Source organism: Miniopterus natalensis, chromosome 3 (assembly GCF_054644295.1).
Source record: "Miniopterus natalensis isolate mMinNat1 chromosome 3, mMinNat1.hap1, whole genome shotgun sequence".
Classification (NCBI taxonomy): Eukaryota; Metazoa; Chordata; class Mammalia; order Chiroptera; family Miniopteridae; genus Miniopterus; species Miniopterus natalensis.
This window is the reverse complement of record NC_142083.1, coordinates 20838636-20858695: the sequence shown is the minus strand read 5'-3', so window position 1 is coordinate 20858695 and position 20060 is coordinate 20838636. Positions and strand designations below refer to the sequence as shown.

Here is a 20060-nt window from a genome sequence, read left to right as displayed (position 1 = left end):
CAACAGGAATCTGATTATACAACCTACATGAAGGTCACTGGTCTGCTTGCAAAACTCTTCATAATCCTGGTCAAAATCCATTTTCCTCTGGTCTAAGAAATCATATTCCTTTTTCTTTATGGTGGCAACAATACCCTGAAATGTTATGAAAGAAGTAAGACAATAGTTCAGTACTCTAGCATTACTTAATTAAATATAACCTTTAAATGTAGAACCTGAACAAGCATTACCAAAAAACCCACTTAAAAGGAGCCTATTTCTTTAGTTACGTCGCTTAGCGCTCATTAAAGCTGTGCAATGTTGCCTACTGCATTCAAAGAAATCATTTGGAAAGCACTTTCATGAGGTTTTATGTCTTCTTAAAGAAAAATATAAATTAAAGACCACATCTGAAAAGTAGGAGAGGTGTTCTCTCTAAAAATTTCTTATTAATCACATCTGAAATAATAAAAAAGAAGCCCAGAGGAGAAGTTACTGAAATATCTTTCATTGAAGTTTGACTTCTCAGAAAATAAATAAGACTTTAACAGAACACAAACTTAGAAAGAAAACAGTTATAATATCTACAGATGATATACTATTTTCTAAGTCTTAAATGTCTTAAATAAAACGTCAAACCACAATCTACCACTTAAAGACTCTCTAGAATTAATTGGCTTTCTTCTGCCCTGCAAAGCTGCAGTCTATGACTACAAGAGTACAAATTAGGCGATTCATCTCCTTGAAAACACTATTATCCAAAGTTTTGTTTGCTCTGAATAATGAGCTATAAAGCTCTGTGATCATTCCTAGCCAAGTACTAAGTCATTCTCAAACTCGGGAGCCTACACTGTTGACACAGGCATATAATTTTTATGAAGAATGTTGGGTCTCCTTCTGCAATCTCCTCTTCAAAGTCACTTCCATTTATATATCAATTCAAATATCTTAATAGACAAAAGTGTATAAACTGCATAACTCTGTGAATCAAGTTTACTAGTTAAAACAACCTACTAAAAACAAGTGTGCATTTCTATGATACATGATCTGTATACTGCATTGTGTGCCCACCACCTGAAGTCATATCATCCTTAAAAACTAAGATTACTCACATGTATATCCTTATAAGATAAAGCAGTTAAAAATCAAAATAACTAGTAATGGTAGAGCTAAAATAAAATTCAGCCCCTTTAATTTTTAACGTGTCCAAATAAAATGCTTACATGCAGAGATATCACATATCACTCAGAACTGTGTGAACAAGTGCCTGACACATAGTATTGGCTTCATTAAATATTTCTTGCATGAATAAAGGAAGTAATAAGTTATATTTAAACACTTTTCTTGTGCTACTAATGAAAATGCTTTTACTAATGATGATTCATCTTAGACTATTGGGAAGTCATTATCGTAACCACACACCTGAAAAGAACATATTAGCACCCTTACACAATTTTCAAGTAAATTTAATTTATTTATTGTTTAAGGGCTATGAGCTTATATTTCACATTATGAACTATTTGAATCATTTTAAATATAGTTATTTGCATAAAATATCAAAGTTTTAGTTATGGATAAGAGTAGCAAGTTTAGTTTTAAAACAGTACCTGGTATTTAGTGACCATGTCTTCCAAACCTTCAATTTTAGAATCCTGCAGGACTGAATATGTCTTAAAGGTTGTAAAGATGTCTACTATCTTCGCAAGTCGTCGGTGGAAAGTTTCAAATTTTCCAAAAATATACATCTCACTGAATTCAAATTGTTTTTCATTGGGATCTTGTTTAAGCTTTTGTTTTGTCTTATGAAAGCAGTGCTGGTATTCCTCAAAATCAAAAAGCAAAATATAAGAAAGGGAAAACAACAAAGATATCAACCTTATTCTCTTCAGCAGAGGTGGTGGCAAAATTAGGGGGGAACTGCAAGACCTTTCAGGTTCATGCCTTTTCATTTATATCCCTCAGCCTGGAATGTCATCATTTCCCACCCTCCAACCCAGCAAACTCCTCATTATTCATAATGCAGCTCAGAGATGCAGCCTTTCCACCCTGGTTCCCCCATGTTAGCGACAGCCTCACTCTGTGTCTATCTCCCTGCTCTTCTATCAAAAGCTTAAGAAACCCTTAGTCATCTTAGTCACCTTTGTGTCTTCAGTACTTAATGTGGTGTTGGGACACAGTAGGCCCCCAACGAGGGTAGAATAAGTGCATAAATTTCCTGGGAAGGTTTATTAACACGAAACTTTCTTAATAGTAGAATTACTGTTCTTCTTAGCAACCAAGAACATAATAATTGCTAAATAATTTAATATGCATCACCAAAAACAACATAAAAATAATGAAACATTACCTAAGTATATTATTAAGCTGACCATTACCTGCTTAAGTTTAATTGCAGATAATAATTTTTCCACAACAACATCCTGTGGCTGGCTCCACACAGAAGCAGTTCCATTGTTGGTAATATAAGCTTTACATGCAGATATCATCTGATTGGTCACCTGGAGTTTTCCAATAAAACGATGTTACGTATATAAGACAGCCATCAATTATAAATTGGACTAGAGGGTCCTTAATTCTTCTACCTCTCAGGGCATACAATCTGTGAACCTGCTCTCTGGACTTATTTGTTTCCATAGCAACTATGGTCAGGCACTAGCCCTTTTTATTCAGCGTTATTGAGGCATAATTGCCCAAAGGAAAATTATCTGTATTTGAGGTGTACAATGTGGTGATTTGATATACGTAGTGAAAAGATTACCACAATCAAGTTAATTAGCACCTCCATCACCTCACATAGTTATCATTTTTCATGTATGTGGTGTGAGCACTTAACATCTGCTCCCTTTAACAAAGGATATGAATGACCTATACACTGAAAACCACAAGATATTACTAAAAGAAACTGAATAAGACACAAACAAATGGAAAGATGGCCCATGTTCATGGATTGGAAGAATCAACATAGTTAAAATGGCCATATTACCCAAAGCAATATATAGATTTAATGCAATCCCCATCAAAACCCCAGTGGCATTTTTTAAAGAAATGAAACCAAAAACCAGCAGATCTGTATGGAACCACAAAAGACTCCTAGTAGCCAAAGAAATCCTTAGAAAAACTAAAAATTCTAAGTTATTCATCAGCACAGAAAGGTTATGTTTAGAAGAATCTATAATTATCTGTCACACCAGATAACACGCCAAAAAAAAAAAAAAATCTTGTTCAAAAATAATAAAAAATAGAGCTATTCCTTGAAGGACAAAAAGAAAGAGCAAAGCTGGCAGTATGACACTCCCTGGCTTCAAATTACACCACAATGTGACAACAATCAAAATAGCAGGGGACTGACAGAAACACACACACAGACGGGAGGAACAAATCGAGAGCCCAGAAGTGAATCCGCATGTATAGAGGCAAATGATGTTTGAACAAAGGAACCAAAAACATATTGGAGACAAGAAAGCCTCCTCAATAAATGGCGCTGAGAAAACTGAAAAGCCACATTAAACGAATGAAACTAGACTGCTTCCTATTTGTCACTGTACATAAAAGTTAACTCAAAATGGATCAGAAACCTAAATGTGAGACCTGAAACAATAAATTACATAGAAGAAAACATAGGTGCTAAAGTATGGACCTTGATCTCAGAGAGGATTTTATTAATTTGACCTCAAAAACAGGGGAGGTAAAAGCAAAAATAAATAAATGGGACTATATCAAACTCAAAAGCTTCAGCACAGCAAAAGAAATCAATAACAGAACAAAAAGGCAACCAACTGAACTGCAGAAGATATGCACAAATAACACCTCCAATAGGGGTTAATATCCAAAATATGTAAGGAACTCATACAACTCAACAGCAAGAAAATCATACAATTTAAAAATGGGCAGAAGACCTGAACAGACACTTCTCTCAACACATACAAATGGCCAACAGATATATGAAAAGATGATGAACTTCACTAGCTATTAGGGAAATGCAAAACTACAATGAGATACCACCTCACACTCGTTAGAATGGTTATCATCAACAAAACAAGTAATAATAAATGTTGGAGAGGCAATGGAGAAAAAGGGGCCCTCCTTCACTGCTGGTGGGAATGTAAACTGGTATAGCCACTATGGAAAACAGTATGGAAGTTTTTCAAAAAATTAAGAACAGAGCTACCATATGAATCAGCAACCCATCTTCTAGGTATCTACCTAAAAAGTTCGGAAAAAAAAAATTGTAAAGATATATGTATCCCTATATTCCTAGCAGCCTTATTTACAGTGGCTAAGACATGGAAACAGCCACAGTGGCCTTCAATAGATGATTGGATGAAGACGATGTGATATATATATATACAGTGAAATACTACTCAGCCATAAGATAAGATGAAATACTGCCATTTGCGACGACATGGATGGATCATGAGAATATCGTGCCAAGCAAAATAAGTCAGATGGAAAAACTCAAGAACCATATGATTTCACTCATGTGTGAAATAAAAACTAAAAGCAACAAATGAACAAACAAGACAAACAAAAACTCATAGACACAGTCAACAGTATGATGGTTACCAGAGGGAAAGGGTGGTGGAGGGAGGTCATAAACGGTAAAGGGGATCAAATATATGGCGAGAGAAAGAGATTTGACTTTGGGTGGTAAACACACAATGCACTATAGATGATGTGTTATAGATCTGTACACTTGAAACCTATATAAATTTATTAACCAATGTTACCTCAACAAATTTAATTTAACCAGGCCTGCAAAATTTTTTTAACAAGGCCTGCAAATAATATGCATGAAACCTAGAGTAATAACACAAGTTGACTTTTGAGTCTCCTACCCAGAAACTATCCCCCATGCCCCTAACATGGAGTTTAAAGCGTGAAGTTAGGAGAGGCTCTCATGGGTTCGCCCTTGCTACCTGAGCATGACAGAAGAAGAGTTTCCCATTGAGCTCGCAAGGCTGGATGTCCCGGTGCCCAGGAAGAATCACGCCTCCTGCTGCATTAGTATTCACAACACAAGTCCCGAAGAGTTGAAAATTCCTCTATTCTAACACAACCTTTAAATTTTTGCCTTGGCAATGAAAAAGTCATTTATTTCTCAGAGACCATTCATAATGGGAAAAGCAACAGTGCTCACCATAAACACTCAGGAGTTAGGACATAAGGTTTAAACATCGTTATGTTTTTTTGGCAGAATCATTATAATAGTTTTATGGATTACTGGAACATTGCAAGTGGCTTTTATTACCATGATTACTATTCTAACTACACCAAGTAAACAACTGTGGAATCAAATAAATTTGGTACAGTAGCATATAAATATGAAGCAGGAGATAGTCCGTTTTTTCTTAATTAAAATTTACCCATGGGGATAAATAATGTGCTAAATAACATAGGTAAGAATTCCAAAAAGAATCTTTTTCATTTTTATTATATGAATAACACAATATTTATTACAATAATTACTTTGAGAAATAATGCTTTATGATTAGCCAGAATCAGCCTCTCTCATAAACTTAGTTCTATCTCTTTTGAGGGATTAAGCTTTTTATTGTAGGATACATAGACATTGGATTGTGCTAATATGGTAATTTTTAATTACCAAAATACTGACCATTGACAAAGGAATGTAAGTGACCACACTGAGGAATTTATGCTAGGCACTTACCTTTACAAACAGAGATGTGATCTTCTCAGAAGTGTTATAATAATGAGAGATACTATAGATCATTTTAATTGCATTTATAAGTGTAGGAATAGCATCAATCATGGATATCTGGAAGACACCACAAAAGTTTTCTGGGAAACAAATATCAAATTCAGCAAAATTCTAATAGTCTAATCATGCCATCTTCATTAGAACAAAGTCTAGCTAAGTGATTTTTACTTAAAATTTTTAAATATTGTCTAACACTTTACACAAATATATTTAACGATCATTTATTATTTAGTCATATGCAATTAATCAAGTTTTTGTTTCAATGCAAGAAACATTAACTTTCTTTTAATGACAAGGAGATTGTGTTAACTAACAGTTGACTTTGTAATTGATAAAAGCAGGCACTTTCTAAAGTTAAAAGTTCAAAAAATACCTGCTCGGTGACTCTTTCCACAGTAGTATAGCCCAGGATGTCAGTTACAATATTTAATGAAAAATGAAATATGCAACATGTTTTTTAAATATCACATGTACATCTTCGATAGATGGGTGGGTAGGTGGGTAGGTGGGTGGGTGGATGGATGGATGGGTGGATGGATGGATGGACATAGACATAGATATATAGATATAGATATGTAAATATAGATATATAGATGTATGTATATATACATATCATTTTCTTAAGAATAAAAAGACTTTTCCAACAGCCTATAGTATCTACAGACCAAAACTCCACACTCAATTCAGCTGAAGGGCCATCAGTAGACTAAGAAAGTAGAAATCGTTAACTTACAGGGTCACTGCTGTACAAGGGATCACAGCATTTTTCAAGTGTGTACAAATATTTGACATTGTTCTTTGCCTCGTTAGCTGCATCGGTGATTCGAATATCCATCTCCCGCCAAGTCTAAGCACAGTACAGGAAAGCAATTGTAACGCAATTATTAATAGAGAAACTTCCAGTATAACAGCTCCTAAAAGTCACCACAAGTCCCTTGGGTCAGACTTTCACTTTGTCCTGTGCATGTTACATAAAACTGAACCCAGAGGGGTGAAGAACATTGCCACACCAAGGAGCAATTTAAATTTTTTAATTCAATTTTTAAAGGTATCTCTTCCAGGCCTTCTCTTATAAAACCTATTAAATAACTAGGACAGAGCACCAATAGGGAGCACCTCCCTTTAAACTCACACCTTCTCTCTTCCACTGGCTACTGGATACACTTTGTACCTCACCCCATATTTTCTATCTTCCTTCTATTCTAACCTGAACTCCCTTTCCCTACATCCCTAAACTTTGGTTCCTCCAATAATGCAGCAATTATTTATTAGCTACCAACCATATGCCAGGACTGTGCTATGACCAAGGAACTTCAAAAGGGACGGATATATGAAAGTAGAAGTAAAAGAAAATGATTTAGCACGAGCCAGCATATTCAACTGACTTCACGGAAGTCCTGCTGATATTTCTGAACTATAGCACAACGAAATGGCTGCCTTCTTTGAGCAATGATAGAAGGTAAAGCAGTTAATGAAACAAATCATTATTATTTAAATTATTTTCATAGATTGAAACATCCACGCAAATGGCTAATAAATGTCCTTATGGCACCAATGCCAGGTGTGGTAGGCACTTCTGTGATGGTTCCTAATGACCACTGACTCCTGGTCTTCATGTTCCTGTGTCATCCCCACCTCTTGATTGTGAGCTGAATCTAGTGATTTGTCACTTCTAATAAACAGAATGTGACAAAAGTGATGGGATGTCACTTCTGGAATTAGTTTACCAAAAAACTGTGGCTTCTATCTGGATGCTCTCTTGCTCTCTGCCACTTACTCCCTTTAAGGGAAGCCAGCTGCCATATTCCGAGGGGCCCAATAAAGAGGCCCATGCAGTAAAGAACTAAAGGAAGCCTCCAGCTAACAGCCAGCAAGGAACGGAATCCTGCAACAACCACATGAGCGACTTGGAATCAGATCCTCCCCAGATGAGCCTGCCGATGAGTCGACGCCCCTACTGCAACTTCATGAGAGATCCTGAGTCAGAGGCACCCATCTAACCCGCACCCAAATTCCTGACCTACAGACTGTAGGATAAAAAATGTCTGCTTTAAGTTGTTAAGTTTAGGGGTAAACTGTAACACAGCAATATAAAGCTAATATACCAGGACTAAAATTATATATAAGGTAAGTTTTCATTATTACTAGTCCTAGTTGTTCTGAATTCATAATGTATATATAATCATGTTATGATGTTATGTCCTAATTTCATGACCTCTAATAATACATATGCATACAGGTACATCAGCCAAAAAATACCTTTAATTTAAAACAGGGACATCTGTAATACTTTCAACAATAAAGATAAATTTTAAAATATATATATCTTCATAAAATAAAAAAAACAAAAACCTATTTCCATGGTATCCAAAATTGTAGAAGGGCAATATTACCCAATCTTAGGGGTTTTTTCCATGAAGGTATAATATCATTTTTCTGTTTCTAATTACACTATGACCTAAAATACTCTATAACATGAATTTCCCATTTCATAAAGCAAAAAGAAATGGCTGACAACCTTCAGAAGTTTAGACTTGGCAGCAGCAAGCACGGCCAACACAGCCTTCACATCTGGGCTTTTCAATTGATCCAAAAGGTAGTTAAACTTGGACAGTCTTTTTTTCCAGTGTTCCAACTCTGCTCGGGGCCCAAGGTCATCTGCTTCCTTCCGAAGCTGATTGTTTTCCGCAAGGACCTGTAAGTGCACAGGACAAGTGTGAACCACTGAGCAGGGCTGGAGATATGAACATTATACACAAACAAAAAAGAAGTAATGATGCTATCTGCATCATGCTATACTTTCATTCATTTGCATGTTTTGAATGACAGCCTTTTACTAACTTCGCATGTATCCATTTTTAAAACCTCCACAAAAACTCAGTTGACTTGTTCTAATTGAAAACTACTTATTTAAGGAGTTTTAATAAACTTTTGGAGGACCTGACCTCAGCACCTTTCCTTGGCTACTCACTTACTATGTTTACCCTTGAAGCAATATACCCTTAGAAAGCCCCCATGCCTTATGTTGGTAAATTTCAGTTGTGTTTTGGGGGATTTTTTTATGCAATGTCCCCCTTCATTTAGGACTTTTCTGAAAATAATGTTTTAAGATTAAGTCTCAAGATCTCTTTTGGAGGACACACTAAATTAGAAAACTTTTTGTACAGATGTTTTCATCAAAGTAAATTATACCTTAAGGGAGAAAAAAACAAAGTGCTGTCTTCTAGTTATGTAAGTAAACAGTCATTAACTTGCAACTCTTAGAAGTCTTACTATCTCTTGCTAACTAATGACTGCAAGTTAAAACTATGGGAACCTCTCACCTTTTCAGGGACTTGTGGTAAAATACTTAGACAAATGCAAATTAGTAAATGGTATACCTTCTTCCATTGACTAGTTCAGTAACATGGCATCTGAAACTGATGTTTGGTTTCTGGAAATTACCTGTTCTGTTTGTTTGATCCATACTTTCATACAACCTTCTATTTTTACCAAAGTCTCGGGATTATTAGCTAGAGTCAAGTAGTCTATTGGTTCCTTCAGGGTTTTCAGTTCAAATATGTCACACTTTTGAAGGTTCACCTAATTAAAATAAAAATTAAATAATAAGGTGATGCTTTACACACACACACACACACACACTCTGTTTGACATTCGGCTTAGACGGATCTTAAGGGGACCCTCCCGTCTACACTTCCCTGCTCTGAAGAAAGGTTCTGAAGGCACAATGAGATATCAAAGGCCAATCCTCTCACTTGAGAAGATGGATTCTGAGGTCAAATTTGGGGTCGAAAAGAAAAACTGAACGAGAGAGAAAGACAATCATAACATCACAGAATTTGGGAATTAATAGGGAACTTGAAAATTAATATTAACTCATGAAACCAAAGAAAGTGGGGACGCTTCAAGAAAACTGATTGCAGGGAAGAGTGATTTCTAATCTGTTACATTCATTTTTGGAAACTAACCAGAGGGATATGTTATCTTGTCCTGACCCAATAACATCTGTACAGTTACCAAGTTCTATGGCAACACACAGACTTGTTTTAGGAGGAGGAAGGAGGAAGTGGGAAGTAAAGGAAGTGTGTTGGATTTCAACTTGACAATGAAACCTAGTGTATTTTTAAACACACATAATACAAAATGGAATTCAATATTTAATGAAGACATTTCCCTTCTGGTATCGTGCACCTGGAACTGTGAATCTCTAAACTCGGATCTCAGGTCTAATCCCACGTTACCAGCAACAGAGCTAATATGTTCCCCTCCATTGGTCAAAAGCAGCAGGATACAGGATGCGGCTATTTGCCATGCCAAGTGCCAACGTGGCCATGAAGCCCAGGCCCCAAGGGCTTCCTGGTGAACCAGGTAAAACTAAAGAGCCCACTAGGAGGTGTGGACGGTAGAAGGTTCAGGCTGGGGAATAGTAGACACCAGATGCTGGGATCACACTCTCCTCCCTTCAGACCAGCAGAGGGAGTGGCCCCTGCCACCAGGGTATGCCACAAGAGGACACCGCAGCACCGGGAAGGTTTCCTGTTTCCTTCACTCGGCTTCCTAATAAAGCCCTGCCAGCTCCAACCTCTAATAGCCCCCAGCCCTGGCCCTCAAGCCCGCCACTGCTCAGCAGCACTGCCAGCCCCACCCACCCGGGGCTCAGAGGCACCCCTTGTGCGCCCTGAACCTGGCCTCCTCCATGGGTGCTTTTCACTGCCACACTCTGACGGAGCTCTGAAAGCCACCCGGCAGCCATGTGCCTCCACTCCACTGGGCCTTTGGCCTGCCGCCCCCGCCCGGACGGGCCTCCCAGCGCACCTCCCCCGCTGCCCTTTCCCACTCTGCGCTGTCCACCTGCCACACGGAGAGGGCTCCTTGGTTTTACAAGGGAGGCTCTGGGCCTCATGAAGTAGCATTGCCTCCCTCCTGCGTCAGGATCCATCCCACTTTTTGAAATACCTCTGCTACAAAATGAAGCATATCAGATAAAAGTGTGGCTTTTTTACAGAGAATAACAATTTAATTTGGTTCAACTTGCACTATACTATGACCTGCATCACAGTTGCTAATATAACAATTCCGTTAGCTGGAATCACCCTGCCCCAGTCAGGATGAAAGTGACTCAAGTCACCCATCCTTGCACCTGCCTCTCTCCTTCCCAAGATCCCAGTAGGTCTCAGTCTCCTTGGAGAGGGGTGAGTGTCGTTGGTATCATGGGATCCAGTCCGCAATCTCCCATACATGCTGGGTGTGGGCTGTCATCTACCCCCAGTAATCACTAACAGAGCTTACTGCAGATGGGACAAATTTTATGGAAGCTAAAGTTCACATTTGCCAAACTTATTCTTGAAGGCCCTTTGGTCACTGGCTGAACCACAGGACCTGACCCGCTCTCTCCTCTCCAGATATGTGCCAATTCCTCTCTCCTCCCTCCTCTTCAGGGTTTCCTTCATCCCTCCGCAGCACCCACACGCACACGCAAACACATGCACGCACTCTCTGATTCGAATTCCACGAGCCACAGCATTTCATGCTTTGCGGCCACACGTCTGACATGACAGTCTCCATCACAGTCAACATTTCTATGGAACCTCTGATGCATTAATCACTTTAAACTAAGGAATTTAAATCTAGTCATCACCACATTTTGAAGGGGCAATCAAAATGCCAGTGAAATGTTTTCAAGATTTGCAAAGCCGTGGAATTAAGACTATTTAAGAGAAGTTTTACACACTTCCATGCTGGTTTGCTCACCCTCTGACCATTTTTGAAGGAATAACCTTTTACCATTCTTACCTTCTCCTTCAAACTGTCCTGCGCGCCCGACAGGACGCTGACAAAGCCTTCCAGAGAGCTCAGGAAGTCCTGCCGCAGGCTGGGCGCCTCCTGAAGCCCCTCGAGCTCACCCCAGCCCTGGCGCATGGCCCTCAGAGCGGGAATGAAGACGTCCGACAGCAGGCGCCTCATGCTGTTAAGCAGGCCCCCATCTGCGGCATCTAACATGTTAAAGCTCACCTCCTGGAAAACAAGTAGGAGACCCTTTACTGTAAAAACCACCTTCAGTCCAACAGAGTTCCTGAGCCCTCTCTGAATGCTGCTCATTAACCAACCATCCTGTGGAAGTACGTAAAGACCAACCAAATGAGAAAAGCAAAGGCTAGTACTGCAGAGCTTGCTGCAGCCAGGGAGTCCGCCGCCATCCCTGCGTTTCAGGCGGCTGTGCGAGCAGCCATGGTTTAGCTCCCTCGCTGGCTTTCCTGAGAGCGTGACAAGCAGGCTGCTCCCTGGGTCGTTTCTTATAGCCGGGGGTCGCTTTACTGAGCAGGCTGCTGCAGGTTGCGGGCCAAGGTCCTACGTGTATATGTGGTCTGGTCACTGTCTGGTTTTCTACTCAGTCTCTCCACCCAGTAAATTATTATTTTCACACCTTGGTTAAGACATGAGCTTTATACTATTCTAAGTTGCAATCATCACAATAAAAGAATGAAATAAATAGGACATAAGATGTTTACCAGTTTATCTACACCAAGTAGATAATGCACCTATTAAGGGCAGGGGAGACACGTATAGATGAACTTTATTTTGCACAAAAAATAATAATGTTGTATGTTCACTTTTAAAAGTCTTATTTTAAATGTGTGGAATTTGCCATAAACTAAATTATGTATGGGGAATTCTTTTTAAAAGGAAAGACCTCACTGTGAGAGAGAGAGACACACACACACACACACACACACACACACACACACACGTTATATCAATTTTTGTTAATAAATTGAATATTTAGTCCTCCTACCTAACAGATTTAAAGAAAATGTCCTCTTAATTACTTGCTTTCAGTGCTTTTAAAAATATTTCTTTGAAAGTAGTTTTAGATATTTCATGAGTGTTTAATGAACAATGATTTTTGGTAAGCGGGGTAAAGGACCGCTCCTGCCCCTTACCCGGTGGATGTTCTCAGGGGTGATGGCTCTGGAAGGGTCGGTCCTGATGAAGAACACACACACTCCAGTAAGGGCAACATCCTTTCCCTCGGTCACGAATACTTTAGGTTTTTTAATCTTTGCAGAAATAGGATTTGTGCCTCCTGAAGAGCTATGTTGTCCTACAAATGCAAAAAATGTTAGTTTCACAACTGCTATTTGCAGTCTACATAATCGCCTCTCGGGATGTTAAAATATGTCATGTTGGCTCATCCATGTGCCCTAGAAGGTCCACCACTTGGACAAACTCTAGCCTGAGCCCTAAAGGGATCTAAAAGGATCTGGCCCTGCCGGAACTGAGCAACAAAACAACAATATGGCAAATCCAGGGCAGCCAAAAAGAAACTTAAAGAGTGGAGAGCCAGAAGAGTCAGGGTGTAAAGCAACTGGAGGCTTCCAAAAATTACAGAAACTTAAACAAAAAAAGCATATTCATACTATATACCAACAGCAATAATTATTTTCCCTTTCTTTTAAAAGGTCGTAAAATAATGCATATGATATTTTAATATTATCATAATATATTTGTTTATGTCACTAGTTTGGCTTTAAAATTATGACTCCACATAAAAATAGAATGGGATTTGCCAGTTGAATCCACACAAAGATTTACAAATTTTTCTTAAGTGAAAATGACAACTTATCATTCAATAGTACTCATCTGAATCACAGTCAATAGAAAATAAACATAATTTTCTATTTAACTGGAAAACTCATGTTAGGCTTACTGGCAACAACTCCTATGTTAAAAGTAGTGCCTGTCTAGAGAAGAAACAGATGCCTGTTAAAAGTTCTAGAACATAACTGCCTGGGGTGAACTAGCATGTAAGGAAAGACTGTCTCAAAATATATACTACTGCTCCTTAATTACCAGCACAGCCTGAAAAAGTAAATAAAACATCCCAAATAAAGATAGAACAACCCGGCTAAATACCTATCATTACCTGTCCCCCTTCTTTAAGGCAAAAATAGAACCTGAGCCTCACCCCTCACACCTCACTGCTCCCTGGTCAGTTCTCACGGTGGCCTTCTGCTTCATGCCATCCTCAGTTAAATCTAACAACACGTTTCTGGTTTATGTCACATCAAATGTGCATACCTGTTTCTGCTACCTCCACATCCTGATAGTAAAACATGAGGTGACGAAGACCTCCAACTGCAAAGAGCTGATCGATTCTTTCAATCTGGGAAAAAGAAAAGACAAGGTAACAACTTTGTTCTGAATTAGAAACTGCATTTAAATCAACATTTACTATCATCTTTCTTATTCGAATAGGACTACATCTAATGCAAACCATACAGAAGGCATCTATTTCTTTCAACATAAAAACCATGAAAGAATAAATGCCTCACATATTAAGAATTCAATTCAAAGAAGTAATTCAATTAAACAGAAATATTTGCTACATATGCACATTTGAAGAGACTGTCCCTCCATTTTTGCTAACTTCTTAAAGGTTGAGCTGCTGAAGGCAAATATAAACACAGGTGATTGTTTCATTTTCATTCCACTGCAGATCAGAAAACAAACCTTTCAAAATTCAGTCTAACATACTAGAGATAATTAATAATTTTACTGCAATAATCACTAAAATCACTGAGAAATGTCATGAGAACACATATGACCATGGAACAGTCCAGCCAACAGCAGCCTGGAACCTAGTCCCATCCTTCCCACCGTGAAGTTCACTGTACATCTAGAGGTCTGCCAACTGGCCTCCATCAATGGAAGTGCTTCTTTTAAATTGTTAGTAGCATAGTTTGAATTCAAATTGGGAGAACGGATAAAATCTACACACCCATTAGGATGGCTACTATCCAAAAAAAAACAACAGAAAATAATGTTGTCAAAGATGCGGAGAAACTGGAACCCTTGTATACTGTTTAGTGAGAATGTAAAATGTCATTGTGGAAAACAGCACAGCAGTTCACCATATATTAAAAATAGAATTACTATATTCACCAGAAACTCTACTTCTGGGTATATGTGCAAAAGAATTGAAAGCAGGGACTTGCAGAGATACCTGTACACCCATGTTCATAACAGCACTATTCACAGTAGCCAAAAGGTGGAAGCAATCCAACTGTTCACTGACGGATGAAGGGAGAAACAAAATGTGGTACACACACTTTAAAATAATTAAGATGGTAAATTTTATTTACGTGTATTTTACCATAATTTAGAATAAAAATTTTTCAAGGATAAAATCGAGTCTAAAATTTTAAATGTGAAAATAAGGCCCCTTCAATTTCTACCATGTTAAAGATAAAGCCATTACATATGAGGAAAAGCAAGCTGCCCTGTTTTCTGTGTTACATTTCCTGCCTGAGGGTGCTATGGGGATGGGTCGGGTGCACTCCATGAAATTAACTTCCAAGCCAAGGATGCAGTCAAAGAGATGCTTCCACCAAGGCCGTATCGGAACACCTGTCCTGCTAGCCTTGCTAGTAAGCCTGAGCCAGGGTGCTTTCTTTAAACCTCCGGGTTTTAATCTTCCTGAGTCCTGAATATGACATAGCAGTTGACTTGGGATTCCCATAGTTCAGAACTTTCACTCATTTTCCCAGCTGCATTACCCCAAATCCAGATGTTGAATCGGGAAGTAGGGGAGAGTTAAGCAATTCGCCTCGGAACTCTCTCTCCAAGGCTGAATCAGCTATGTGACTGTCTCCTTCTGTGCCTCTATTTTTTGGAAATAATATTAACTACATCCTGGTATTATGAAGATTAAATAGGATAACAGATGAAAGTCACTCAGAAGAGAGACTGGCACAGGGTAAATATCCAATAAATGTTAGTTGTGATGAGAAGGACCAAGAGGAGAACAGGGGCATTTCCTCGACCCCTGATTGATTCATCCTACACTTTAACCATTTCAGCGGTACGCCACTGGCTCCTCTTCACTCCACTGGAGTTACACAGCAGGTAGGGACAAAGCTGGTGGAGGGCTGGAGCCAACTCATACTGGCTCATGACGGCCAATGTATCACAACCCCTCCCAACAATTACCAATAATTAAGATGGTAAATTTTATTTATTTATTCATTTACCCTGTGCTAGTCTCTCTTCTAAGTGATTTTCATCTGTTATCCCATTTAGTAACACCGTGTTGGTAGTCTGGGATCAGCCATGTGGGAGTATTTGAGCAAAAGAAATCAGCAAACATTCACACTCTCTTGCCCAAAGCTGACTGTTAAACATGTATAAGCCTACCACAGAGAAGCATTCTGAACAGTGTGACACCCATTCAACAAAAAGGGCGCCTCTCCCTCCCCCACCCCTCTCCCTCTCCCCCTCCCCCCCAACTCCTTCTCTCCCCTAATAAGTTAAAAAAACACACAAAGCCTTCAGGAACCATCACAGGGCTCCTGATATGCCTTCATCGCAGCCCAGGGAATGATACCCCCAGTATTTTGGTCCTTCCCAGGCAGGGTCAAATCACATCCCAGGTTTTAAAGGGATATCGTGGCAGTAAGTGGAAGTCAAGGTCAGAAACAAAAGAAACCAGATTCAGCTGCCAAACCAAAGTCAAAGCCAGGAAACAATAGCACAATTCAATCTCCCAGGTTAAAACAAGATTAAAAAAAAAGATAAATCAGCCACTGAGAGGAGATTCTGTTCTCCAAACTCAGATTCCAAAATGGTGCCTGAGCCCAGCTTCACTGGATTGAGAGAAATGCAGCCGTTGCTGCCAGAATCGTGGAATTTAAATAACAGTTATAAGTAATCCACTCAACATAAAGACCTGGAGAGCCCTAAGCTCATTCTTCCATCGTCTGTACAGAATCAGAATGGAGTCGTGTCCATGTTAACACTGGCACCCTCTTCTAAGGCCCAGCACAGGATTCTGCCATAGGACAGGGTCAGCAGACCCTCCTCGCCCCCCATAATCAAGTCAGCGAGAACCCAAATGTGTCGCACCTGGTTCCCCTCGAGAATGGCATCCTCTACTTCAGCTTTGTTCAAGTCCACGCAGGAAGCTACGATCGCAAATAAATAGTCATGCCTCCCATCCAAACGTGCCCTCTTGGCTTCCTTCTCTTCCTTCAGTCTTTGCTACAAGAAAGGAACAAAAATGTTATGTGGCAACTGGTATTCTCAAATGAATTCAATTTGCAATAATTTCATACTATTGTTGCTTTTTCCAGTTTTGGGTACAGGTAACAAGTAGCTTAATGGTACCAGTTTTATGTACTATCTTCTATTTTTAGGAATAATGTTATTTCTATTATGAAAATCGCAGTTTTAAAATTGCATAACACAGAAAAGCCAATAGAAATAAAAATCATCTGCCATCCAGAAATTACTACTGTTAACATTTTGTTCTAAATCTTTGCCGACTTATTTCTATGCATATATAAGCATTCAACACACACACAAAAAGAGATCCCCATTTTTGTAAACATTCCCTAAGCCATTGAAGAAATATTCTTCTATACTATCTTCTATCTTTATTGTCTACAGATCCATATCTGGTCTTGAAATTAATTTCTGAATACCACTGATTACCGTTAAGCTGGTTGTTAACTACAATAGTAAGGCATGTTCGATATAACCAATATTAGCAGGTTAAAGCATATCTTTCCATATGCACTATGCTCATGCAAACACATGTACACACACATCTCTATATTATACTATAAAATTTTTCAAGCATTTTTCCCTTAATAATACATTACCGACTTCTTTACACTTTAATACAGACTGTTCCTACCTGTGTAATAGCTGCAAAAAGTTCAACAATATGGCTATACCATAATTTATTCAATCATTTTGCCATTGGTGGACATTAGGCTTTCAATTCATTTCTTGAATTAAGTGCATTACCTTTAATGCCATTTATGCAGCTATAATTTTCCAAGAAAGAAATGGAGAGTGAAAAGACAAGAAGGTGAAGAACCTTGGGGAACACTAATATGCCAGGGGCAAGGAGGGAAAGAAGAAGAAATGGAGAAGGCTAAGGCAGAGTGGGAAGAGAGACAGGAAACCAGGAGGCAGCACCACCAATAAACCATGGAGAGGGGCCAGTCATGCTACTGCTATAGAAGATTGGTTGGGTCAATTAGGCTATCCCTAATAATTGTGTTTACAAGATGGGCCACAGCATCCCATATCCCTTTTGCAATGTGACCATCCCACTAACCTCTCAAGGGATAGACTCTATTTACCCTCCTATTGAATTTGCCTTGCCCTGTGACCAGTTTCACCAAAAGAATGTGGGGAGAAGTGAAACTGTAAAACTTCCTAGGCTAAGATCTTAGGAGACCTTCAGCTTCTGCCTTTGCACTTGGGAATGCACTTGGAACCAGCCACCATGCAGTGAGAAGTCCAAGCTACATGGACAAAGCACATGGAGAACCACCAAGGTATTCCAGTCAACAGCCTCGGTCGACCTCCTAGCTGACATCCCAGCAGCAACTTTCAAGCTGTCTTAGACGTTCCAGCTTAGTCAAGCCTACAGGTGACCGCAACCCAACCAACGCCTTACGGAGCAGCTGAGCCCAGCTGAGCCCAGTCATCCACAGAACCAAGAGAAAAAATACAGGTAGCTGCTGAGCTCCAAGCTGTAGAGGTCTGGTGTGGTTTGTTACGCAGCAGTAGATAACAGAGGAATCCTCGTTAAAGTAACTTTACTGGCTGGACAGAAAGCAAATGGATGTAGACTTGAGAAAAGGGTGATTGTGAAAAGAAATTATAAAGCTACTGAATACAAACTACTCTTTGTAGAAACTCAACTCTAAAGGAAAGAGGTGTGGTACTAGCAGATAGAGGGGAATTTAGAGTCAAGGAAGACCTATTTAAGATACAAAAAAACTTTAGAAAATGTAAAGAATAAAAGTTGGGGATTTCATTTTTCTGAGGCTGAAAGGGCTCCTTGAGAGAACTTGGGGGGACAAGGTTTAAAAGGAAAAAAAAAAACTAAACAATATGTCTATTTTCTTGCCATTTCTCTAAAAAGAAACTAACCAAGTCCTGACACAGAGGAGACATTCTATAAACTTCAAATAGAAGTAAATTTAAATCTCTTCAAATGCGGCCAAAACCAGGAAGTCATCCTGTTGTTCTGTTTTCTGTCTTCCTGTCGGGAATAAAATGCGCTTCTCCAAGTCACGTATCTCTCTGAGTTTGTACTAAATGTCTTCTGCAGCTAAAGAACACGGTGGGCAGCCAGGGAGCCAGGAACCGAGCTACAAAACAACAATATGGCAAACGCCGGGCAGCCAAAAAGAAATTTAAACAGTAGAGCACCAGGAGAGTCAGGATGTAAAGCAACTTGAGGCTTCCAAAGAATATAGAAACTGAAATACGATTCTGCCATGGCAACACATTACTCTAAGACCTAATTTTACAAGACTCCAAAGGAAAATACATATATTCTAGTGGAGAAAAGAAGAGAGATTGGTCCCTAAAACAGAACACTAATTTTTCTATTTTTACTTAAATATCACAGACAGAAAAAATACTTCCAAAGCAGTTTTATGTGTACAAAACAAATTATCAATGTGTTGTTAAAAGAAATGTTTTCAGAGCTATACTGAAAAGCATGTTAAGCACTGATATGTTCTTACGTACACTGATTATTCTGTCTCCTAATGACAGGTCACATGAAGTAAAGTAAACCCCGGTGCCATGTACATGAAAGACCAGTGTTGATCAATCTCAACTTTCACTGCCTTATGCTAAGGTATCCTGATACCATGAGGAACTTTTTTTTTCTACCACACAAAGTCAATGTCGAACAAATATTCAGTGGTCAGATCAGGGCATTGTCCATCCGTAAACCTAAACCTGCGGCTTTCTGGCTGCTGGGCAACAGCAGCAACAGGCGGTCAGATGACTGGCTGTCTGGAGGTGCTTGTCCTGCTGGCCTTGGGAAGGTCCAGGACTCTTGGAGAGCGAGGGCAGAGGGGGATTAAGAAGGCGAGAGGCAAACTATGGATTTTTTTTTTTTAAGTGTCACTTTCAAATCGTTTTACATTTCATGAGCAAGAACCAAGTGATGGGGGTGGGGAGGATGACCAGAAACCAAGGACATCTGCAACATATTATTAAAACAGTTCTGCATTTTGGTGACAACGTATGTTACTACCACCTTGGAATGAAAGAGTGACTAATGTGCTACCTCACAAAAAATAGGTGCTGTTTTCAAAGCAGGGCAAGTTCATGCAGACAAGCCCTGGAGTCGGAGTGGGGCTGTAGGTTCCAGCTTCAGCTCTGCCACTGATTGCAAGACCTTGCATCTCTCGTTTAAGCTCTCCAGGCTTCAGTTTCCCCAACTCCAAAATCAAAGTGTTGCACTAGGTGACCACTAACTAAGTCCCATCCCTTCTCTAACATTTGGGCTACTTCTCATTGGTTCTAAAGTTAACACAGACCAGAG

The 20060-nt window shown here is 39.3% G+C and overlaps 1 protein-coding gene across 1 annotated transcript in view; it reads right to left on the bottom strand.

Annotated features, from left to right (window-relative positions):
- DNAH5 (dynein axonemal heavy chain 5) overlaps nucleotides 1–17518 on the bottom strand; it is a 153791-nt gene extending 136273 nt beyond the window's left edge. Inside the window, exons 1-12 of the mRNA XM_016217304.2 lie at nucleotides 17507–17518; nucleotides 16601–16735; nucleotides 13778–13862; nucleotides 12640–12800; nucleotides 11492–11713; nucleotides 9143–9280; nucleotides 8217–8393; nucleotides 6432–6545; nucleotides 5648–5755; nucleotides 2355–2477; nucleotides 1587–1802; nucleotides 28–135 (exon numbers count right to left, since the gene is read on the bottom strand). Coding sequence (XP_016072790.2) covers nucleotides 28–135; nucleotides 1587–1802; nucleotides 2355–2477; nucleotides 5648–5755; nucleotides 6432–6545; nucleotides 8217–8393; nucleotides 9143–9280; nucleotides 11492–11713; nucleotides 12640–12800; nucleotides 13778–13862; nucleotides 16601–16735; nucleotides 17507–17518 — 1599 coding nt within the window. The remainder of the gene's footprint in view (nucleotides 1–27; nucleotides 136–1586; nucleotides 1803–2354; nucleotides 2478–5647; nucleotides 5756–6431; nucleotides 6546–8216; nucleotides 8394–9142; nucleotides 9281–11491; nucleotides 11714–12639; nucleotides 12801–13777; nucleotides 13863–16600; nucleotides 16736–17506) is intronic.
- Nucleotides 17519–20060: the final 2542 nt, after the last annotated feature.